The sequence below is a fragment of the Alternaria arbusti genome (genome assembly GCF_024043155.1).
Source record: "Alternaria arbusti strain BMP 1465 chromosome Unknown scaffold_4, whole genome shotgun sequence".
NCBI lineage: Eukaryota > Fungi > Ascomycota > Dothideomycetes > Pleosporales > Pleosporaceae > Alternaria > Alternaria arbusti.
Genome location: NW_026249944.1, coordinates 373,080 through 397,108, shown reverse-complemented (window position 1 = coordinate 397,108; position 24,029 = coordinate 373,080). Strand labels below are relative to the sequence as shown.

The following is a 24,029-nucleotide window of genomic DNA, read 5'->3' as shown; positions in this document are numbered from 1 at the left end:
CGGAGCAGTTGATCTCGCCCAGTCCGTGCTTTACCCGCTCGAACTCTGCCCACCTAGGTAGGCATCGAAAACACCTGCGACACTTGATTCCGCCATGTTCACCACCTTCCATCAAGCTCCAAACGATACGCACGCCAGCTCTAAAGCATCACATTCTGTCCATAAACTAAGCTTACTTGTATCCGATAGCCTTCTGGAGGAATTTGCACCGTCGTCATCCTGTTTGCCGCATCGCCACCTGGACAGCTTCCGTCCGTACGCAGAGGAATGTGTCATTCAATACCAGCAAACGGGTAGTCCCGAAAGCACGAACGACATCGCTTAAGCGCGCCACGCCCATGTGTCTCGATCCGAGGGTCAACGCCCCAAGCACCTAGGCAGCATGTGAAACATAGATCTAAATGCTATGCCTGAGGTGCCCAACGGTCTCGCGCATGGGAACGATCGAATCGATCCATCCATGTGGAGGACTCACTTCGTCTTCCCATTTGGACCAGATGTAATAGCTAAGATGGTCCTGCAGATCGTCTGCTTCCAGAGCGACAAAGCCCAACGCCTCTCAAATTTGAAGAGCCGATCGCCCGTACTTATTGTCGATCTCAGCACCCTGTCGATCTCTCACAGCTCTTGCCATGTCGCGTCTCCATTATTGATATTACTTGGTCAACGTCCAAGAACTTTACACTTCCACTGGTGCGGAGCGGTGATATCACAACAACTTCTCGTAGGCTTCGGGAGAGAGAAAAGGTCTTGTATGAAACTTTCAGAGAGAGGTTGCATCGTCGTCCACCCTATAGCATCCCCGTGATCTCACCATGTGGGCCAGACCGATACCAACTTGGGAAGACATACTCTCCACGCCCTCACCACACTGCTTCACTATATACGCCAAGCCTAGGAACCCCGCGATTACCCAAAACCAATCTACTTCCAGGTTCTGTACCACTCCACATCAGTGATCAAAGGGCTGCCAGATTGAGTGTGCTGCCAGTCACACGTGTACGGGGTTACGCTCTCCAGCTCCAAATATGCATGACTAATAAAGCCTACGATGTTGAAGGAGACATTGTAGTGGGAGAGTTGGCGTCGAACGATTCTGTCAAAGGACGTTACCGATGCACGTCGCACGTCCTGAATCGGTAGCAGGGTAGGATGAGCTTCAGGGTTGAGTAGAACGTCGACTGAAGGCAGTGCGTCGATGCCCACAGCGTTCTGCTGTTCAGCTAGAATCAAGCCCGATCTCGAGACCCAGGCATCAATGCAATCCATATCGTTTCCTGAAAGACGTCCGGAATTACGGACTCTTGTTCGAATACCTGACTTTGTATCTTCATTCAGTGCGTTCGCAGAATGCATCAAATGCATTTCCAAAAGCTAAGGTTATCAGCCAAGGTCATTCTCAAGAAAAAGCTGATTCGTCTAGCACACCTTGGTCTCGCAAACGTAGCAGAGCACCCGCAGGAGTTCCTGTAGTGCAACCAAGCCTCCAAGTGTCGTCGCGCAAACGAGTTTTACGCCTCCATTCTGGACCCATTCACGCATGGCTTTGTTGACGAGCGGAAGAGCTTCTTGGTGAACCTCATGACATGTCCTGAGGATAGTGGTTGATACGGAGTGCGAGATCAGCGTGACTCGTCCTTCGCGAGAGTAATTGTTGATCGTCGTATGTTTAGTCGAGCGCGGCAGGCGTTCATACACCATCAAACGAACATCCTTTGGAAGATCAAGGAAACGGAAAGGTTCCGGGTTTGACGCGCATGAGGTCAACGCCATGTTGACGATGGGCTGGAGTTGCGGCTGCCGGCGAGTACTACGAAAGGCAGTGGGTGAGGTCGTGACCGCAATCAGGAAACTGCTCGAGCCATCCATGGATGTTTGCGCTCACTAGCGCCATTGTGGTGCCTAAAGCACGGGCGACAGGCACGTGGGCGTACGCTTTCGGTGTTACAAGCGCTTAGCCTACGACTGTACACGACCAGCTTTTGCCTTCCATCGCACCATCGGCATGCATCGACCAAATCAAGCCCAAACCGCTACTGCTATCAACACTATGAGCATGACTACGCCAGTGCCCTTTCAGTTCCTCAGTCTCCCTAAAGAACTCCGACTCATGGTCTACGAGCGCCTACCACGGCAGATCAAGCACCACCACGTCATCGACCCCTCCAGCTCGAAAGGATGTCTTGTTCTCATCACGAGGTGTCTTCCGGTCGCAATACTTGCAGCCTGTAAACAGGTCAACGCGGAAGCGAGCGCAATCGTGCACAAGATCCAAAGAGACTTCATTTTGAGTGAAGGAGTCAGATTCATCGTGAACCGCCAACTCGTCCGTCACAAGAAATTCGCAATGTTACTCCACGATTTGGTGTATATCTGGTACACTCAGCAAAGGCTGGGATCACTGGGGGCTCTTGTGCGCCATACTCTCCAGTCCCACCTTGGATACCGCTCGACTGAATCGGGCATTCACACGATGGTCACAAAGTTCAACGCTCAGACGCGGCAGCAAATAGCCTACACCAAGGATACCTTAGGGCCCTACGCACGAGTACCACTCCGATTCGTGTCTGTGGATGACTTGGGAAGTACAAGAAGTTTGAGGAAGAAGACGAGGAGTTGTGCTAGGATCTGTAGTAGGCTTAGTCGGGTCTGCACTCCCCACAACATCCTGGCGATCGTTTGCGACGGCTTTTTACCAGCGAACTCGTATACCACTTCAGGCTTTGACCGAGACGCCATTCTCACGCTGATAGATCTCAAGTATTGGGATAAAGACAGCGTCGACGTCAGGGAGCTTCCAGTCGTGCATAGCAAGTGGCCCGATAGTTGGATGGAATGATCCGCTTCTCGATATATTTAGATGAAGTGATGTGTTGGAGTAGAAGCAAACCTATAAGGGGATCATTCTCTATTCCATTGTTGCTCTGCTATCGTTACCTATCAGTGTCGGCTCGGCGTGTGTATCAGAACCCGAGAGAATTATCTAATTCTCTTTTCGGTCATGCCTCGCTTTCAGGTGGTGAATCGGGATGCCAACGAAAAGATTGTAGCCCATTTCCAGGCGCTCGCTGATAAGCACAAATGCACAGTAAGCCAGCTTGGCCTGGTCTGGCTGCTCAAGCAGGGCGACGATGCTATCCCCATACCAGGTAACGAAGCGCATCGAGTATCTCGAGCAGATATGGGCGAGCATGGAAATCAAGCTGAGCGACAAGGACGAAAGGGACATTTGAGCCTTTGCGAACGATGCAGAGGTGAAGTGAACGGCGCAGCAGGCTCAGTTCTTCGGCTATTTGTTTTGCAATACGGTCGGACGGCAGATGACCGGATATAACGTTCATGTGGCGCTTTGATATTCCAGATAGCTACATCGTGTAACTTCTAAACTACGCCTACGTATATCTATCATCAATGATGGCCCTGACTCTAGCACTGGCACAATGACAGAAGAAAACATGTTCCAGGTAGCGACGCGTATCGGCAAAATGAACACTTCAATAAATTGTTGTCTGTCGCGTATGGGTAGTATAACATCGATTGGAAAGTACATAAAGACGACCTCGGCGCATAGATGATCATTTAGGACAAGTTTTATCCTCAGTGACCGTATCACACCATCATAGCACCGTGCATGTCCTCGCGAACAGCACTCATCCGCCTGCTACGCGCTTTGTCAGGTGTCTGCATACCGTCGGAGTACTGCTCTCCACTCCATCGATGACGATTGAAAAGCGGTGGAAGCAGGAAGTTTTGTAGTGAGCGAACGCGAACATGCGTACCATCCGCGTGGTATAATGACGGTGCGCGAGACGAGGAAACTCGAATTGGCATTGCAGCTCCGAACGGTGAGGTTGGAATGAAGGAGTAGCGGAAGGAGGGGTGTCGGAAGCTATTTGGCTCTGCTTCGTATAGTTTGTCGTCATTGCGAGCCGGTGTGGTATGATGCGTTGTAAAAGTCGCGCTTGTAGAAGGATGTTCAAGATTGTCTTTGTTCTCCCGGTTCCTGTTGATTGATTAGCGATGGTCTCCGTTAGTATTTGGAGATACTGACTTGCACATCTCGCAAGGGCGTGACGTGGTCTTCATTCTGAACGGGTACATTTCCAATGTAGCCATGACACCAATGCAGGTCAGTGCCATCATGATACCGGGATGGAGTCCGTAGAACCAGAATTCGAGCCAGGAATGCTTATCGAAGGTCTTCATTGTGATAATATGTGAGAGCGTAGTTTGAGGCTCTAGATGTGTACTGCCAAAAATGGGGCAATTGAAGTTGCCGCTATGATTGTAAAGCACTGAGCTGACATCGCGGCGAGCTTGTGGGTCACTTTAACTCCCGCGAGACTACAACCAACAGTTCGGCGACCTGTCCATCCCGCAAGGCTCTTGCCGGCCCACGCGACGGAGATTCATCACAATACGGGGCCTTTATGCGAGGCTGAGGCAGTGTTTCGTTGCTACTTTGGGACTGAGCTGGTCTCCCGGCGTCGCTGTATGCCGTGATAGGCTGGATATTACGGTGACTTGGTTCTTGATTCGTGGGTGATTAGGAATTGAATTGATCATCCTGATCCAACTGTTCCGGTTGGCAAGGTTGGTAACGGGGTTCGAAGGCTTTGAAACACCACCAGAATCAGTCGTGGGGTGCTACACTTCGGACACTCCGATAACAGGCCGTACGAGTTCGCCCGAGCAATGGGTATCAGTTGCATTCCGCGATGTAATGAGTTGTAGAAGTCTGAGCTGTGATCTCAAGCTTGGCGAGAGAAAGGTTCGTGATGTCTCAGACGAAGGCTGTTGTCGAAAACCTCTTCCCATTTCCTGACACTCGTACAAAGCCCGCAAAGAGACTCTGGAACACAACGGACTCACCGAACAAAGCCACCAGAGCGCTACGATCTCGTTTGAGATTGAGTTGGGATGAAAGCAAAGCACGATGATCTGATCCGAACTTGTACTTGGTTCATTCTTGTCCGCGAATGATGACATCCCGAAGATATGTGATAATGTAGAGCACGCAGCCCTGATCTCAGACGCAGTGTTCATTCTCATGCGGTGGAAGATGTGCCATCCAATGGCATTCCAAGTTGCGTCGGGCGTAGGGCGTCCTGGGGGTGTTGAGTTGGGTTCAACAGGCATCCATGGATTTAGGTGTATCGCGGGCGGACCGCACCTTCGCTTGCATTCAGCAGCCGATATCGATGATTAGAAAACATAGCACATGTGAACTGATGTCGTTAAGATTGTAGGCAGCCTCGAAAGTCATGAACAAAAGTCATGAGCGATGGCCCAAACGACGATGAAAGTATGCACCGCGCATTGGCCAGCCAATCAAACTCTGCTGCCCAAGACATGCCGTCTTCCGCGGTTTTGACATGTAACTTCGCTGCGTACGTACTTCGTAATCCAGGACGCGCTGCTAAAGAGTCGAGGCTGCTCCGTGTCGACGTGAAAGATTGTGATGTGACATCCAGAACCACAGGCGATGGATGAGGGTCAACGTGGGGCAGTTCTGTTCCGGGTTAGTACCAACACCTGCGGCGGTTGTACCCGTCCCTCCTGCATTCTTCATCTCCTTTCACACTGCACCATCGGCGCTGTCGATAATAATGCAACAACCATTTATCCCGTCACATTCGCAATTTCGCGCTTCGACTGTAATCGATGATCGCAATACCTGACTAATTAGAACTTGCTAATGCATCGCTCGATCACTTGGCGATGGCCCTTTCATGGTTACTTGTACGCGTTATGCGACTCGGTAAAACACCAGTCTTGTCGCGCATTGGAGACACATGTGTTTGTACGATTGAAAGTATTATAATTATGTACCCCATCTCGTATAACAGTCTATCCGCGCTGACCCGGAACTCCAGCCTTCGCAAATAGATAGACCGAGTCGCAAAGTACCGCTGTAGCGCTTACTGCGAACATGCTACACCCATCTTGTCTTCAAGCCACCAAGCACACTCAAGCTGCGCAAGCCGTATCAAGCTCAAAACACCCAAAGAAATGCAGACTGCATAGATCTTCATCTATAATTTCGTGCAGTACGCGCTGTGAATCTTGTAGTCGAACGTGCCCAGATCTCCAAACACCGACGCCTGGTCCTTGCTGCCGCATTCCATCTTCTGGCCGTTGGCAGGACAGTCGTGGCCACTAGTGGAAGTTAGTTTCAAACGGTCTTTCCACGTAAAAGGAGACTGATGGGTATGACGTACGTGTAGAACTTGCAGTGGTAGCCCTTCTCCACGGTGACGCTGCGGATCTTGCCATCGAAGTTGCCAAAGATGTTGTTCATATCGGTGCAGAAGTCGTTGGCGGGGATGGCAGTTGACCGGCCATTGAAGTTTTTGTCGGTGAAGATGGTGGCCCCGCGACCGTCCGCTGCAGCCTGTGAGAAGTTAGTATGATGGAAGGAAGGTAAGTTTGGTGTGGAAGTCTTCGTTACGTACGGTCGGTACAGCAGCGACAAGCGTGCTCAAGAGAGCTAAGACGGGGATGAAGAGCTGCATTCTGTGGGTTCTATTTGGTTGATGGTTCCTGGAAATCGAGAGATCGTCGAGACTAAGTAGAGGGTGGAAGTTGCGGGTTTATTTCGGCGGAGGCGTAGGTTCTTTAATATAGGGAGGGCGCGGGCAGAGAAGGAGCGAGGCGTGGTCATGACTGCTTATGACGCTAGCCTGTAGTTAGATGAACAGCATTCTTTGTCCCTAATGAGTGAAGCGACTGTGGCCCAAGCTTCCAAAACGAGCGAAGGCTGCATTTGTCTATGCTTGTATCGTGAAAGCTAACGGTATTCTGGTGGTAGGCGCTGGGGCTAGTTGTTTATATTGCGGCGCAGGTGTACCCGCAGTTCGGTAGGATAGCCGCATCAGGAAGTTTGTAAGATCCCTCGTCCAACTCGCACTAGATGAGGCGCGGATGTGCCCAACACAGCCAGAATAGCAAGATGGCTTGTTCAAATATTGGAGAACGATTGAGCGTCTCTTTCTGTAAGTCAATGCTGTTGCATTCCTTCGCGGATTTGTCGCTAGCTTACCAGGGGAAATTGTTGAATCAAATGAACGTGTGTTGATGCTATGAAGACTGCGATGAGGCCCCTCAGTTATAACATGCAGCGATGCAAGCGAATAGTCAGTATGAGACCTTTCAACGAGAAATAGACAAGATTGCGCTACCCAGTCCCAACGACGCTTACCCTCTTTGTATGAGCCAAAATTCATTCGATATAAATGACCTCCTCACTGCTTATGCAGTCTTGATGTAGTTGGAGGCCATTCCGATATGAAATCAGGCCGGTCTTCCTTTCTCGCGCCCAACAGCTGGAGGTGACACCAATTCGGACATAATGATCCCCCACAGCCTGCAGAATCATGAAAATAGGCTCGTACCCGGGAGCTACATCATTAAGGAGTACTGCTTTTACAGTGCCCTCCGATATAGAGTTTGTGAGCTCATTGTCAAGCTGCAATTCGGAATAGAATTCTAGGTCATTCCACTCTTCGCAAGGCGGGTGCTGGAAAACGACTCGTGACTTTCCCTCCCGCTCTTCCCCATAATTTTGAACTGCATCAGAAGTGGGACTCATCTCCAAGGAGCCCGTATAGAATGACCCAATAAGCCGTAAAGTGGGACCACCGCCCGCAGGCAAACGGTCGTATCGGCTTTCGATATGGCTTTCTGGAGTCAACCATAATCTATCCGATGTGAGGATCTCTGTAACGAAGTTTTGTTCGTCACTGCGGGCTTCGATTGGTATATGTTTCGGACCAGTTGTAGCTGCCCACGACCACGTTGGGAAGCCTTCTCTTCTCTGACCAGGAGCGATGTTGAACCAAGAGAAACTGAGCGGATAACGCGAGGCGGGACCAGTGCGTACAGCCGCCATACCCCAAAAGTGAAGATCGACGAGTGTTTCTAAGATACCCATGCAGGCGTTGAGAATGTCGCTCTCAATGGACAGCTTTCTAGTTGAGTAATGGCTCAGTACTTCAGCGAGACGATTCTCTAGTGAGTTCTCCAGCGGAAAACCAACGAAACGTTCGACGGAGTGAGATACAAGGTCTTCCACGCCACGCCGCCGCACAGACTCTTGCCATGTTCCGCAATCACATACGTATGAGACTTCTTTATCTGTAAAGACTAGTCGTCGTGTTGCCAAATAGCCCTCTTGAAGGGTCCAGCCTCTTGTCGCCCATGTAGTACGGCCTAGTGTGGTATTCGGATGAATCATTTCGATCAACTCAACATTCGTATCTAGTTCAACTTTCCTTTGTGCTTGTCGATGTCTGAAGGAGACACCTGCTAGTCCATAATCGGACGAATCCCCGGACGCAGCAATGATGACCAGCTCTGACTCAGCATAGATACGGCCCATGAGCTTTATCTGGGCCTGCTTATGAGCCTCGTTTAACTGATGTATACACTGAGTTCCAATATTAGTCGGTTACAGATACTTCGTGCTTGAGACAGTCACGTACAATCTGATCTACCCAGAGGTATCTGTAACCTAGCGCTATTGTAACGGTGATGGCGTCACGTATCGTCGTAGGGAAATGAGCCTGCTCTTTCTCTGAAATCTTCACCCCACCCCATACGTAAGACAGTGCTATGTAGCGGAAAGTAGCATCCTCAGGTGCATCGATGACTTTCTTAGCATGGCAGTCAAAGACTCTAAGACCAGGGATGGTCGTAGCGAAAGATGGATTACACTCCGTAGAATGTTGACGCTTGCAACGCTTGAGCCAGTACCGAAGAGTTCCGTAGTCGAGGAGTTCAGGGCTGAGCTTCCGAAGCAAATAGCTCTGATTAGCCGGAAATGCATGTTGTAATATGTATCCCGATACGTTAAGTGTCGACATCTCATGTGTAAATGTGAGACGTGGAGTATGGTGCGTCCAATCGAGCTCGCGATGAGAAAGCACGGAATCGGCATCCCAGCGCCGTAATCCCCAACAAGCACAGTCTAGTCTGAGAGCTCGACGAGGGTCTTTGTCGAATGATTGATCAGCGCAGAGAAATCGGCACAGTGAACAAGGCGACATAGATAGCTCCTGACTTGACTCAGGAACGCCAAACAGTTGTAGACCAACACGCTCTTCGCAGTAGTATGAAACTTCGTTGGGCAGTAGAAGTGACCAATTCACGCCAGCACACCGATGACACAAGTCACCCCGATGATGAGCTCTCTTGTACTCAGCGTATGCGCGTCGAATTCTCTTGAGCAAGGCCACTTGTCTTGTTTCTCTTTCTCTCTGTGCCACATGGGCTTTTCTCTTGCTTTTTGCTACCCTTTCTCTATATTCCCTAGCTCTCCAGTGTTCTTCTTCAGAGGGACTGAGTTCCGTGGATGACTCCGAATCGCTCAGGAAAAAGCTCATCCTGCAGGTGTTCGTCAGTATTTCGAGACTTTGTCGCTAGTGATACGTGGGATGAGTGCAAGATGAAGAAGATTAGAAAGTTGTGCGGCTGTTGAGCTGGTGAGAGAGTGCACGAGAGGACGCACAGCCTAATCCATACTTTAGGCTGCAGGATTGCTGACAAACAGCCTTGCATGGTGGCTTGTACGCTATCATGGCGATGTACATACTGAACACGCCAGCCGCAAACTAGTGACATACGGAGGAGATGAACCATAATTCGCGAAAACAAAGAAGTCAAAGGAAGACAACTGCCATGCTAGCAGTGTTGTTCGCTCGATTGTGAAGGCTGTGTAGTACACCAAAAAAAAACGCAATAACCACAAAGGTATCTCTGAAAGCAGGTCATAATCGAACACCTCATCATCCAATCCTCACATTGCACGTCTGCGTCCAGCGCGGTGACAAATCATGTCTCCGCTACATCGTCCGCCAGAAATAGTTCGTGTAGAAGTGCCGCGAAAACTTCGGATCGATATTGACAACATGCACATCCCCCTTTGTCGCATTGCGCACGACAGCCTTGTTGTACTCGCCGGTAGTGGGGTCGGCTTCGACGTCGATGCCGAGAGTGCGGTAGAGTTTGAGCTTCAATCTGGAGTCTAAGTCAGTACCTGCGTTCTCACAATCATCGGTAGAACTTACACTGTCGCATCCTCACCCGCCCTAGGTTCAACACCCCCTTCAACACCCTCCTCTTCCAACTCGCCGGCCACGCCCCCTAGCCTCGCGAGATCGCTCTGCAGCCTCTCGCCCTCAATCTCCAGATCACTCGCCTGCTTCGCGATCTTGAATTTCTCGGTGTCTAGCCGCAGTATCTCCGCCGCATGGTTTGTGGGGTTATGCTGGCTGAGGGTGTGGTTGTGGTTCGCGGAGAGGGTTTGGTGTGTCCGGTTCAGCGCGCTGAGGGAAGATTGGATGGAGCGTAGGTGTTGGGTGCGGAATTCGCTGAGGGTGCTGAGGGATTCGTTTATGCGGTGGAGCGAGGTTTTGTCATTGGCGATCTTGAAATGCGATGTGCATTGCGCGATGAGCTGGGTATTGTTAGGGAGGAGCGTATGTGTGTTTGGAGAGGGTGCGTACGGCAGCGGGGTCTTCGTCGAGAAGCATGTTGGGCTATTTGGTGTCGCGTGAAGTTTGTGTGTATGGTACAATTGTTTCAAGTGTTGTGGGATGTTTGCGCAATCGTTTAGTATCGTCTTTGGTGATGTCTATCGCGACAAGGCCATGGTGTTGATGTTCTTGTTTGGATGGCCCGTGCCAAGTCGCGTGCATGGCAACCGCGACCAAGTGGCGGAAGGCGCAGGCGTAGCGTGGCGCATGGCCGGCAGCCACGAGGCGGCGGCGTACGTCACGGTAAAAGATCGCCTGCTCGGCCTGCAGCTGGAGCTTTCACGAGACAGCCCGTAGTTTGACGCTTACCACTTGCACTAACCCATCCTCACGATACCAACTTCCGCCTCCCCCAGAGCCGACTTCTCAGACCTCTCTAATTTTCTTGCGCAACACAAACAGCCGCCATGCCGCCGTCATTACCATGTGAGTGGGATAACGACTTCTGGGCCGACGAACGCTCATTCCCCTTAGATGCCGCCGATGTCGAGTCGCCGCTCAAGCCAGAGGAGCTGCAGGTTCTGCGCGCGCAGTACGAGAAGGAGGGCGAATACGTTGGTCTGCAGACGAAGTTCAACTACGCATGGGTACGGCTTCCCCGCGCCTCGTCACATTTGCACATGCGCACGGCACCACCCGCAACAAGCAAGCTCATGGTATTCTAGGGTCTGATCAAATCCACCTCCCGTCCCGACCAACAGGAAGGAGTGCGCCTCCTCTCAGAGATCTTCCGCAACTCGCGCGAGCGCCGGCGCGAATGCCTCTACTACCTCGCCCTCGGCAACTACAAGCTCGGCAACTATGCTGAAGCCCGACGGTACAACGAGCTGCTGCTGGAGTTGGAGCCCGCAAACCTCCAGGCCGGAAGCTTGAAGGGTCTCATCGACGAAAAGGTGGCAAAGGAGGGGCTTGTGGGCGCCGCTATTGTGGGAGGAATCGTGGTCGCGGCGGGCGTGGTGGGGAGCCTCTTGCTGAGGGGTGGCCCTCGAAGATCGTGAACAGGTGCCGTCGTCGCGAATCTGACATGCGCAGCGTCGTTTGGATTACAGGTCATGCCAGGCCCGCAGTCATGTTGATGAGTACATGCATAGGCGTTTGTGGTTTCTATACCTTTGGCAGGGAACGTATGGTTAATAGCAATTTTTGATATCTGTAGTATACACAAAGCTCTCCTACCAAGCAAGCGATAGCACTGACCACCTTATCGCGCGACGTACTGTTGGATTGCTGCGGGCGATAGTCTTTGGCTGATAGAAGGCCTCAGAACTAGATGGAACACGGAAGAAGCGGGCAGAGACAACTGGTCGGACAAACGTAGAGTCAGAGCAAGACAATCAACCGCTGCCGCGTTCAAGAAGACGCGCAAGCGACTTTGCCCCTGTCTCCATTCCACATCTTTCCTCATAACTTCTTGACCCACGAGGCAAAGTGCTGAGTTAGCTTCGCCCAACTCGAGATACCGCGGGACAAATCGCTAGACCCCACCACCCCTGCACACCGAACAACGTCATTCCGGTGTCTGACAGCTTGCGCGCGAAACAACCTTGGAACTATCACTTACGGGTAGCCTCGCCTGAGATCTCCCTCTACGCCAAACATCCCTGAATCCTCTCCGCAATTCACTGCGATACCCCCTACCTGTCTGCTGTCGCAGCTCGCCACCATCACCTGTACTGGCAACGGCGCGTGATAGGTTCTTGACTTGAATTGATTCTCTTCCGCGCCTGCTCCCGACACAAGGCCGTAAGTCGGCGTCCGTTGCTCGAACGTTACTTCCATGCTGACATATCTCATCCAGTGTCCTTGAACCTCACCCTACTACCCTACGTCTTATCACACGCCTCACGCCTGCGACCATGGACCAGTCGACCAACCAGGATGCGCCGTCAGGAAACCCGCGGCCCGGGCATCGCGACATGATGTTTTGCCACGAGTGCGCCGACGAGTGGTATCGAGACGAACACGGCCTCTCGTGTCCAGAATGCGGCTCCGACTTCACCGAGATTGTGAGTTCAGCCGCCAAATTCAGCCTTCAGCCCGTCAGACACGACGCGAAGCGGATATGCACCGAATTCCGCTGACACCGACTAGATCGAAGATAACAACGACCCAAGAGATGCTGCCCCCGGGATGTTTGGCCATGACGGCGACGACTCCGACTCCCTCCCCGATCTCGAGCATGCCCCACCACAATTAAACCCTCACCACAACCCATGGCAGACCGACGATCCGGAGGAGGGCGACATTAGCAATGTCAGATTCACAGAAACTGGTCCGGGAAGGTACAACCTGCAGGCTACCGTTACACGATCCGTATCGCCCCAGGGCGGCATGGCGGTGCCTGGGTCAATAGGAGGATTCATGGCCATGTTGAACGGGCTCACCGGGGCAGCTATGCGACCACAAGGGCAACAACCAGGTCAGCAACCGGGTCAAGGGGAGGGTCTGTTCTCTGGCGCTGGACCAGGCACAGGCCCAAACCAGTCTGCTTTCCAAGAAGCTCAAACCCAGGGTCACGAAGGAGGACCTCAGGTCCGCGGAGGAAGCTTCACATACCACGGTGGCGCTCGACTGTTCCCCGGCAATGGAAACCACCCAGGCCAGGCCGAGCCTGTGGATGAGATCACCAAGTAAGCAGGAGCGAACCGCCATATTTGGAAGCCGCTAACAAGCCAAACAGTGTCATGACTGGCCTCATGGCTGCCTTTGGGGCACCACCTCCTCGCGTCCACGCCCACAACCACCCACTCGGCGGCGCTGAGGGTACTTTCCGCGGCGAACACAACCATGGCGCTGGCGAGCAGTTCGCGGGTCACCCTATCCTACAACTATTCTCCTCTATGGGTATGATGGGCGGCCACGCTGGCAACATGGGAGATTTTGTCTACTCTCAAGAAGGCCTAGACCGCATCGTCTCCCAACTCATGGAGCAAACCTCGACGAGCAACGCGCCCGGTCCGGCAACACAAGCCGACATCGATAAACTCCCGCGTACCCACATCACCGAAGAGATGCTAGGCGACGAACACAAGGCCGAATGCAGTATATGCATGGACGAGGTCAACATTGGCGAGCAGGTGACGCTACTGCCATGCAAGCACTGGTTCCACCACCCATGTGTCTCCGCGTGGCTGCTCGAGCACGACACCTGTCCACATTGTCGAAAGGGTATTACCAAGGGTGGCGAGGGCCAGGCGAACAACCCTGCGTCTGCAGACTCACAGACGGATCGTACGTCCCAGATGCCGGGTTCCTTCACTCCTTCCGGCTCGGGCACGTTCAATGATCCCTACGTCGTTCCCGCAGGATCCCCACCCCCACCGTCCAACGGTCAAGGCAGCTCGTCTGATAACGCAAATGCAGGCTCGGGCAACGGTGGCATCAGTGACCGGATACGCAGGGGTCTGTTTGGATCTCCGCAATAGGGATAAAACCCTCTTGTCGGTAATATCAAGCTAATCTTCATGTATATGCCAGGGCGGGACCGGTTCAGGAGGAGTAGAGAGGTACTGCGCGAGGCAAGACAGGTCCGCAGTGAACTTCGCTCCGGTTCTGAGTCGACCGAGCTTTTATCACCGGAGATTATTCTCAGTGGCAGACCCAATACTGATGGGGCCCGCCGTGTATCTTCCTTTCTTAGTCCACGGGCTCGGACGCAGCGGTCAACCTCTGGAGGTGGCCCTGAGAATCCAAGCGAGTCCACTCCACAGACCACGTCTCCAGATGGCACTGCGCAACCGAGCGGGCCTTCGACGCGACGACACATACGGCGATCTGCTCGTTCAAGCACAAGGCGTCAACGGTCCGCTTGATTCCTGCGTCGGCGTCGGTACATGGGTTTAGTGGTGGGCATTGATGTGTTTCCTTCCCCACGCGTTTGCTCAGTGGATGCTGCATGTACATAGTTTTTCTCATCCTCCTTAGACATCAGTATGCATAGTTATGGCGTTAACGATTGGGGTATACATCCACGGATAGGAGTTTTCATAGTTCTCGAGCGCCAATACCATTGCTATCATGAGTTGCCTGAGCCTAGAGAATCCAAGAACATTACAGTATTGCCGTCCTTCACAGATCGCCCATGACTGCAATTGCCGTCGCCACTTTACGATCACATGTCAAATCAAAGAACGTCCCAACCGGCGGTGTCGCCTCGACAACGCAGCCGGAAGACTTTTTCTGCCGTGGTTTACGTCTTCACGCGCCACGATACGACGTTGATGCGAAGAGGCGGTGGAGCTTCACGCGCGAGTGCTGACCTGGCTAGCGCGCCGCCTTGTCAACGGGTGGGGTGCGGTTATGCAGGGCCAGTCCGTGAAATGACTAGGTTCTGGGGTGCAGTGGTTTTGCGGTGAAGAGACTGCACGACGCAAGGTGATATGAATTGCACTCGAGCTAAGAGGGGAGGAGGTTGGGGAAACTACGATCACAGCCACTTTCGGGCTTTGAAGATGGCCTTCGGCGAGGTAGCCGGAGTTTGAGGATGGCAACGTGACGGTCCGAGAGAGGATTGGCGAGGCGAATGGACTGACTGGGCATGGCAAGAAATAATTCAGCGGACCCGATCGAACAACGCATCAACGCTTCGACCGCCCATCACGGAAAGGCCCTGCATGACAACTGCGCGCGCGTCCAGAGTGTCCTTGTCTCAGCAGAGTCGAGGCGACCAGTCGGCACGACACTTTGTGCCAACTCTGAGACGAAACGTTTTTGCAAAAGGAAAGACCGTGTTCCTGCAAGCCATTGGGGTTCGCATAACATCAGATCATGCCGAGTCACACGTCGACGCGCCCGTGACCGTGCGCGGAGCCCTACGCTGGAGCCCACGATCTCCGACGATGATGTGCTGGCTAAGGCTTATCGATTGCTCGCCCAACTTCCTGTAATCGAATGCCGAAGCTATGTACGTCGTGATCGTGATACTACGTGCATGGCTGTGATTGGCACGAGGAGACGCGCTCCGGTGGGGAGGACACGTCGTGTGTTGAGGGCGTGGGCGGGTACAAAACCTCGAGGGCCTCATCAAACTTGTCGTCGACGTGCCAAAAGCAAGGACGTCGTCCTCAGCGACGTCGCATGGCTGGGTAGTCAGCATACGGGGTGTCGTCGAGGAAGTCCTGGCAGACCCTAGTCGAGGCGGTAAGAAGCAAAGTGGAGCCGCTTGGGAGCTTTGACAGCGCCGGCCTCGACGTCCATCTGCGTTGTGCTTGCATTAATGCCTGTCCAGCCTCGCCCATGCCAATTGTGCTACCGTGTCGCAGCGTTACATGACTGGCTCGTGCCTCCCCTCGAAGATGTATATACCTCGTAGCGGACGTCTAGCGCCCGACAATCCACCAGGCTTGCATGCAGGATCCAACGTGTTGTTGTGCTTGTACATAAGTAAAGCTCCATTTCGTTACCGTGCGGTGAGGAGACTTGACGGCCCGCCCAGATTCAGAAAGGGCAACAAAATTTTCAGCATACTTGATTGGACTGGCTCGCGCGGGAAACAGTGGCGCTTTCAACAGAGGGAACTGATAGCAGTAGAGCGTGAATCATGCCGAGCTGGGGCAGGAAAGAAAGCTATGAGTGAGTGCTACCCGTCACCTTCCCCTCTGCCTCCCCCTCCACCCCTCACCACTGCTCTCTCTGTCTGAGGACATTACGATACACGCCTTTTTTCTTCTTGTTGCTTTTGGTAAGAGGCTCTCGCCCACGATAGCTCGCTGTCGTGTGGTATACCCTAACATATTTTTTTTCTTACACCACTGTTGGCCCGACCTATCTGCCATACATTGAATGCTTTGCGGCCATTGTCGTTCACCTACAAAGTCACCAGAGCCCCCACTAACGCCGCCTCGCAGGGCCTCTTCGAGAGAGCAGAAGCAGATCCTCGCTGATATCAACACGGGATCTCAGAAATTCAGTAGACGGCTGCTACCACCACGAACGATAAGCAACAAGCGAAACGGGACGATCGACCCTCTACCTGCTCCGATTACTGGCGAAGCAAGCCAGCAAGAAGAGCGTCGAGGCCGGAAATCGACGAGCTCCCTGCGACCGGGACTCCCCAAGCGAACCAGCAGTATGAAGAGAGCGTACAACTATTTCTTCGGCGGACCTGCACCGGTACCGGCTACGGCCGAGCCAGCGACGCCCGCCGTGACAACCGACGCGACGCCGCCGAGCAAGGTCGAGTCGAGCACGCAGGACAATGGCGTCGACACGCCGCCCGAGACCCCACGTGAGGCGCCTACACGGTTAAGTGAAGACGAAGCAGGTACGTAGCACTCACCGCGCACCACCCCCCACCCCCACCTGCCCAATAACAATGCCAGCAGCATTTCCTCACTATCCGCTGTCCCTGCACTCGCGGGCGTCTCCCCTACACCAGAATGCCCCCGCTCATCACATACTAACGCACCATGCCCCAACAGCAGACTCGCCCTCACCCCCCTCACCACAGGCGTCCGACAGCCTCGAGACGCAGATCGAGAAGCTGAAGCGGAAGCTCAAGCACGCCGAAGCCGACCTCGACGAAGCCCAGCGCGTCGCCGCCACACAAGATGAGCACGTGCGCACGCTCGAGGACGACCACGAGGAGCGCAAGAAGGAGTTCGAGGCCCGCGAGCAGTCGCTGCAGCAGGACAAGAAGGACCTCGAGGAGCACATGGTCAGCGTCGTCGTCCAGCAGGTGCGCGAGGCCAAGGCCAAGGAGAGGAACACTGTCCGCGACGAGTGCGAGGCCGAGTTCAACGCAAAGATTGCCGACGTCAACAAGGAGGCTGAAGAGCTCCGTGCTACCGTCGCCGACCTCGAGAAGCAGATTGCCTCGTACAAGGAGGAGGTCGAGCAGCTCAAGGCCAAGCTCGACAGCGACAAGTCCGCCGGCACCGAGTCGGTTGACAGGTCGGAAGTCGAGGCCAAGGAGACTGAGCTCGCCAGCGCCAAGTCGCAGTTGGAGGAGCTCACCGCTGAGAAGAGCAAGACGGAGAAGGACCTTGCCGACGCTCTTGCCACGATCGAGGACCTCAAGGCCCAGACTGTCGCCAAGGACGAACTTGACACCCTCGCCGCTGACCGCGATGCGCACAAGACCAAGGTCGAGGAGCTTGCCGCCGAGGTTGCCGTTCTGAGAACACAGATCGACGAGTTGGAGGGCCTCAAGGCAAAGCACGCTGAGCTCGAGGCCGCCCACAGCAAGCTCTCCGATGAGCTCGCTGCCCGTGGCACCCAGGACGCTGACGCTGACAAGGCGTCGAAAGAAGAGGCTGATGGCCTTCGCAGCACCATTGCCGAGCTCCAGGCTTCCCTCAAGGAGGCCAAGGACACTCTCGACCAGAAGGCTGCTGAGCTCGACTCCAAGACCAAGGAGCACGCTGATGCCGCCGACCAAGTCACTTCGCTCACCGAGTCCTCCAAGGGCGAGGTCGAGAGCCTGAAGACTGAGATCGCCGAACTCCAGGAGAAGCTGAAGACCGCCGACATGTCCAAGGGCGATGCTGATGAGCTCGCTCAGAAGGTATCCTCCCTCGAGAAGTCGTTGAAGGAGGCACAAGATGAGCTTGCGGCCAAGACATCTGAGCTCGAAGCTTCTTCATCCTCCCTCGCATCCGAGAAGGACGCCGCCGTCAAGGCTGCCGAAGAGGCCAAGAGCGAAGTCAACGCTCTCACCACCAAGATCTCCGAACTCGAAGCTTCCCTCAAGGAGTCGCAAGACAGCCTCTCCGCCAAGGACGCTGAGCTCGAGACCGCCAAGGGTGATGCATCCAAGGCTGTTGGCTCCGCAAAGGACGAGGTTGCCAGCCTCCAGAGCACCGTCAGCAAGCTTGAGGCCGAGATAGAATCCGCCAAGGGCTCCTCCGACGAGCAGACCACTGCTGCGAAGAAGGAGGCCGCTGAGGCTCGCGAGGCTGTTACCAAGCTTGAGGAGGAGCTGAAGGCCGCCAAGGACGAGTCCAGCAAGGCTTCCGAGGCTTCCAACTCCAAGGTCACCGAACTCGAGACCTCGCTCAAGGAGGCCCAGGAGAGCCTTGCCGCTAAGGAGTCCGAGCTTACCGCCGCGAAGGAGGAGGCTACTAAGGCCGTTGAGTTGTCTAAGGGTGATGCTGATGGTCTGCACAAGACTATCGCTGACCTCGAGGCGTCGCTCAAGGAGGCCAAGGACAGCCTTTCGTCGAAGGAGTCTGAACTTGAGACCGCCAAGGGTGAGACCACCAAGGCTACCGAGGAGTCCAGCTCCAAGATCTCCGAGTTGGAGGCTAGCTTGAAGCAAGCTCAGGATGACCTCACCGCCCACAAGGCCGAGCTGGAGACCGCGAAGAGCGAAGGTGGCAAGGCTGCTGAGCTCGAAGCTTCTCTCAAGGAGGCAAAGGACGCCCTCGCATCCAAGGAGTCTGAGTTGGAAGCCGCCAAGTCAGAAGCCAGCACTGCTACCGAGTCGTCCAGCTCCAAGATCGCAGAGCTTGAGACTTCCCTCAAGGCTGCTCAAGAGAGCCTGACCGCGAAGGAGTCTGAGCTCGAGGCCAAGTCCGCCGACGCTGGCAAGGTCTCTGAGCTCGAGGAGCAACTCGCCTCTGCTAAGTCTGAGCTTGAGGCCGCTACCAAGGAATCGCAATCGACCAAGGAAGAGGCTGATGGCCTCCGCAGCATGATCACTGACCTCGAGACCTCTGCCAAGGGTGGTGCTGATGAGTCTGCTGCCAAGATCGCAGAGCTTGAGGCATCTCTCAAGGAGACTACGAGCAAGCTCGAGGCAAAGGAAGCTGAACACTCCGAGTCACTGAAGGCTGCTCAGTCATCAAGCGAAGACAAGGTTGCCGCTCTCGAGAAGGAGCTTGCTGACGCGAAGGCTGAGGCTAGCAAGGTTGCCGACCTCGAGGCATCTCTCAAGGACGTCACCAGCAAGCTTGAGGCCAAGGAGGCTGCTGCATCATCTGGAGATGAGAAGGTCGCCTCTTTGGAGAAGGACCTCGCCACCACTCAGGAATCACTTGAGGAGACTAAGAAGGCCAAGGACGCTGTCGAGGAGGAGCTCAAGGCATCCAAGCAGGCTGAGGCCGAGGCGAAGGAGGGTGCCTCCAAGGCATCTTCTGTTGAGTCTGAGCTCGCTGACCTCAAGGCCTCGGCTGAGAAGTCGACTGCCGAGAAGAGCGAGCTTGAGGAGAAGATCAAGGCCAACGATGCTAAGATCGCTGAGCTCGAGTCTACCGTCGAGGCCGCCAAGGCCAAGGAGTCTGAACTCACCGCCCTCCAGGCCAAGCTCGACGAGGCCACCGCTGCCTCCGAGACCGCGACCAAGGACCTTGAGACCTCCAAGACCGAAGCTGCCGACGCTAAGAAGTCCCTCGAGTCCCTCCAGGCTACCCTGAAGGAGCAAGAGGAGAAGACCAGCGCCCTGACATCTGATGCCGAAGCCGCGAAGAAGGAGCGTGACGACATCAAGACGGAACTCGCCAGCGCTAAGGAGCAACTCGAGAAGGCTCAGGCTGAGCAAGAGGAACTCAAGAAGGCCAACGCTGAGATCTCTTCCAAGGCCGAATCCAAGGAATCCGTCGCACCCGCCGTCGAGCCCGCTCCTGAGCAAGTCGCCACCGAGCCCGTTGCCGAGCCCGTCGCCGAAGCCAAGGTAGAGCCCGAAGCCGTTGCTGACGTTCCTGCCGTCGACGGTGCCGCCGAGACTGAAGCTCCCAAGGAAGCTGAAGAGCCAAGCACACCTACTACACCTACCACGCCTGGCAACCAAGCCGAAGAGGAAGAGGGTGACGCGAACGGCGAGGCCACACCTAGCTCAGGGAAGAACAAGAAGAAGAATAAGAAGAAGGGTAAGAAATAAGCGTGAAGATGACGACGCTTGTTTGATGATACCTTTTTCTTTAGTTCGAGTATGAAGATTGCTGCGTTGCGGATGGACGCACAAGATGACGAAAAGACAGAAGTGGAAGTGGAAGATGGGAAGTTGCATTATACCCTTGCTGCACTGGCACCCTCCCTTTTTGAAGATGGTGGGGTGGCTGTGGGAGGATTTTAGATTGTTTTGTTTTTGTTTGCTTGTCGTCGTCGTTTTTGTATTGCGGTTGCGACCCCGATCTCTCTCCTCCTCAGTAATGACCGCCTTTACGCCCTTCGCATGAGTATGAGATGGATGAATGGATGGATGGATGATAGGGATGATAGGGATGATAAGGAACATGAGTCATGTAGATAATGAAAAGACACCTTTTTGCGCTTTATACACTTCTATACATTTCTTAAATTGGTTGATGTGATATGTTCACCTCTATCACAAATGTCGAAATCGTGCCACGACATTCGCTGCGTATACTCTTGTTTCTCCGAGCTTCCGGCACCGTTCGCCTTGTCCAACATTCCAAGTACGCCCGCGTACCCCTCAGAAGTCGAGGGACTTGAGGCCGGGCATACGTGTCGTGGCACGAGAACGGTAGATGTGAAAAGCTCTTTCTACTGCGCCTATGACGGCGTAGGGTAAATACGATGTCGACGCACGTAGCAAGTCCTCTTACTAGCATTTGACTTTCATTCGCTGATTTGGTCGTAATACGTTGAAGTGGCTGGCTCTAGTAGTTGAAAGAAGAAGGTACGCAATATGACACAAAAGCGGTAGATGTAAAAAGCTAGTCATACTGCACCTATGACGGCCGCAGACTAATTTCGATGTTCACGTACACAGCAAGTCTCTTCGCCAGGATCCAATTCTCATTCGTCGACTTGGTTGTAATGCGCCAAGGTGGCTGACTCTACTACTTGAAAGAAGAAGGTACGTACCGTAGTACAAGTTCGTGTAGCAAGGGAAGTCGGGACTATGCCGAAGTGGAGCGGTACAACGTTGTTAGTTGTGTTTTCTTTGTACGACACGAAGGCGTTTTGTAGATGTATATATGAGTATGAGGATATGGAAGATCTGTCCGCACACATCCTCGTCTCTCTTTCTTGATACTTGCTATCTCTACACCAGCACTACATACAGCCCGCAATGACGACGAAGGCCCCTTTCTTGGCGCTTCTCTTCATCACGACAGCAACCTGTCTCTCCATCACCGTCAATAATAACTGGCATGACCAGTCGGTCCTTGCACCCAAGTGCTTAAACAGGTTTGGTACATTCATCCCGCTCTCGTCTCGTGCTTCCGCTCGTTTCTCACCCACGACTGTACAACAATTTTTCAACATGGTGAACGCGTCATCATGTCAAGGCTAATCATACATGGCAGACCGGTGCAACCGTGACATCCACGAGCCACAGATATGCTGCAAGGGGTTGATGTGTAGGGAGAGTGACCTGCACCAGACAATCCATGAGTGTCTAAAGCCGTTACTTGTGCAAGTCGAGACTCTCGGAGAACCGGAGTGTCGGATTGTGAAGCGTAAGTCTCAATGTTTCCTCCTCTTCTCTCCGCTTCTCACATATGTGCACTTTATTACGTCTCCTTGATACTATGAAGGTGTAGCTGATCGTATTCTAGAACATTGCAGGCCGCTTCCTGATCGCCCGCAGGAGGGATGTTGTAAGGGGATGGTGTGTGAGAGGAGGTGGGATGGGCATGGGCATTTGACCGATTGGCATATGTGCTATGACCAGGAGAGTTTGGAGCTATGATGGATGCACTGAGCAACCGAGGGGTATGTGAGAGAGAAGACTTGGGGAGAATTAGGCAGATAGATGGTGCACGAGCGTTATGAAGCATTGATACGGGTATCTTTGATGCCGGAGTGAGCGTGACACGGGGTGTGTGAGTCTCAAGAAGCTTTGATATGAGGATGCAGCGAACTACGCGGCGTGTAATGATATCGAAGCTTTGATACGGCAATTTAGCCTTGCACAGTAGGATCACGTACGTCATCATATGGGTGCGTGTATGGTGTCGAAAGTGTTGAGGAAGCCGGAGAGTTGTTAGTCACGGAGAAATTAGAGGTTGTTGTTCATACGGCGCACTTTGCGGTGGAAGGTGGGCGAATGGACAGGGCGTTTTGTATACACCGTAGTGGTGAGACACATCGCCGGCTTGTGCTGCTGTGGCTGGACTAGTTGGTCATCTGAGTGTCTGTTGCTGAGAAGATGGTGGTGTACGAGAGAAGCTCGTTTTCGCTGCTTCCGGCTAATTCCATTCGTTTATCGCGTTTCTTGGAGTGTAAGCCTTAGACATGATCTGTTGTCAATCGAATCAACCTGCTAGCGTTGAAGACAGTGCGGCGGAAGGTCCTACTGCGTTGAAAGGGAAAGTGTGATATTTCAATTGACACATGGCATGCAGCTAGAACCCCAGGCTCGAATTCAGACGTTGAGAAGAAAGGCCCGAAGCTGACAGTAGCATCATGCGTGGCGAGGAATGCTTTTTCGTTCTGCCAACCCTAGCGCGCAACGCGCGACACCAGGATCGCCATTCTTCTTTGCCTCACGCACCGGGACCCGGACCAGAAAAGTGTCGGAACATTCTGTAGTCTCGAAACACGAGTTGCATGCTGATCTCACGATAACTGTGAGCAGTTCGGTCGCCGACTCTCGTGTTTTAGTCTCAGTCGCACTTAAAATGTTGAGACAACGAGAAGAAAAGTGCGATGAGCTTGCGGAAGTAGGAAGCGTAGGAGTCTTTGCGAAACAATGATGGTGTGTATAATAAAGAGATGGAAGTCGGCTCCAGCCTCGTTCAAACTTGCTTTACCATGAGTACCCAACTTTCCTCGTTTGCCATGAAGATCACCATCCACCTACTCTTTGCACTTGCGTCATCGGCCGCTTCATTATCTCTGCACGAGTCTAGACAAACATCTTGTCAACCTCTCGGTGGTGCGTTGTCAATCCCTCTGCTGTTCAACTGCGGGCATGAAAGCAATATGGAAGGCGCGTGCGTGCATTTAGCTAATGATGAGCAGAACATTGCCTTGCTGATCCCGGCGACTTCCCTCAAGACGGTTGCTGTAAGGAATTCAGCTGTGAGCAACGCAGAGATCCATGTTTCGGTATCCTGGGACCATTCAAATGTTACGATACGGCTGCTCCTGATGAGGAATGTACTATAACGAGGACGGAGTGATGGGATTGAACGCGGGTTGGGTGGTGGTGCTGGTAGCGGAAGATGCCGCGGTAGATCCCGTGACAATACTATCGATAATGGTGACATAGCGCACGGCAGTCTAGCATATCCGTAAATGTTAGAAGATGAACAACGTGATGAACGATGCCGTTGAGATGCGTCGTGGTTCTAGTCCACCGCTCCATTGATGTGCTCGCCTGACCCCGCTTTGGCCGGACCGAGCGGGCGCTAGGTGGGTCCTGCATCCCCAACGATGTTTGCTCTTTCCCATCCTTCTTCCTGCACCCCGACTTCACGATGTTGTTCCTATCACTCCACATACCCGAGATCTTCGCACATGTTAGCACTTCCTCGATATCCAGCTAGGCATGTAGGCTAGCTGACCGCCGAAGCCTGGTGCAAACAGCTTTGGAGGTCGTGCACCTGTGTCGCCTGAAGCATACCCAACTCCAATTCAGCT

The 24,029-nt window shown here is 53.5% G+C and overlaps 5 protein-coding genes across 5 annotated transcripts; 3 read left to right on the top strand and 2 right to left on the bottom strand.

Annotated features, from left to right (window-relative positions):
- Positions 1–6,035: 6,035 nt before the first annotated feature.
- On the bottom strand, positions 6,036–6,515 carry J4E86_003756 (uncharacterized protein; the record flags this gene model as incomplete). Its single annotated transcript, XM_051444308.1, has 3 exons — positions 6,036–6,159; positions 6,222–6,394; positions 6,456–6,515. 3 exons carry the CDS (start codon positions 6,513–6,515, stop codon positions 6,036–6,038), a joined length of 357 nt encoding a protein of 118 aa, XP_051303933.1.
- Positions 6,516–9,842: 3,327 nt separating this feature from the next.
- On the bottom strand, positions 9,843–10,532 carry J4E86_003755 (uncharacterized protein; the record flags this gene model as incomplete). The annotated part of the gene is made up of 3 exons (XM_051444307.1): positions 9,843–10,017; positions 10,068–10,456; positions 10,506–10,532. 3 exons carry the CDS (start codon positions 10,530–10,532, stop codon positions 9,843–9,845), a joined length of 591 nt encoding a protein of 196 aa, XP_051303932.1.
- Positions 10,533–10,942: 410 nt separating this feature from the next.
- On the top strand, positions 10,943–11,533 carry FIS1 (mitochondrial membrane protein; the record flags this gene model as incomplete). The annotated part of the gene is made up of 2 exons (XM_051444306.1): positions 10,943–11,122; positions 11,201–11,533. The coding sequence occupies 2 exons, from the start codon at positions 10,943–10,945 to the stop codon at positions 11,531–11,533; spliced, it is 513 nt and encodes a 170-aa protein (XP_051303931.1).
- Positions 11,534–12,391: 858 nt separating this feature from the next.
- Positions 12,392–13,960, top strand: J4E86_003753 (uncharacterized protein; the record flags this gene model as incomplete). Its single annotated transcript, XM_051444305.1, has 3 exons — positions 12,392–12,541; positions 12,627–13,165; positions 13,216–13,960. The coding sequence occupies 3 exons, from the start codon at positions 12,392–12,394 to the stop codon at positions 13,958–13,960; spliced, it is 1,434 nt and encodes a 477-aa protein (XP_051303930.1).
- Positions 13,961–16,604: 2,644 nt separating this feature from the next.
- On the top strand, positions 16,605–20,352 carry J4E86_003752 (uncharacterized protein; the record flags this gene model as incomplete). Its single annotated transcript, XM_051444304.1, has 2 exons — positions 16,605–16,797; positions 16,958–20,352. 2 exons carry the CDS (start codon positions 16,605–16,607, stop codon positions 20,350–20,352), a joined length of 3,588 nt encoding a protein of 1,195 aa, XP_051303929.1.
- Between the last annotated feature and the right edge of the window lie 3,677 nt (positions 20,353–24,029).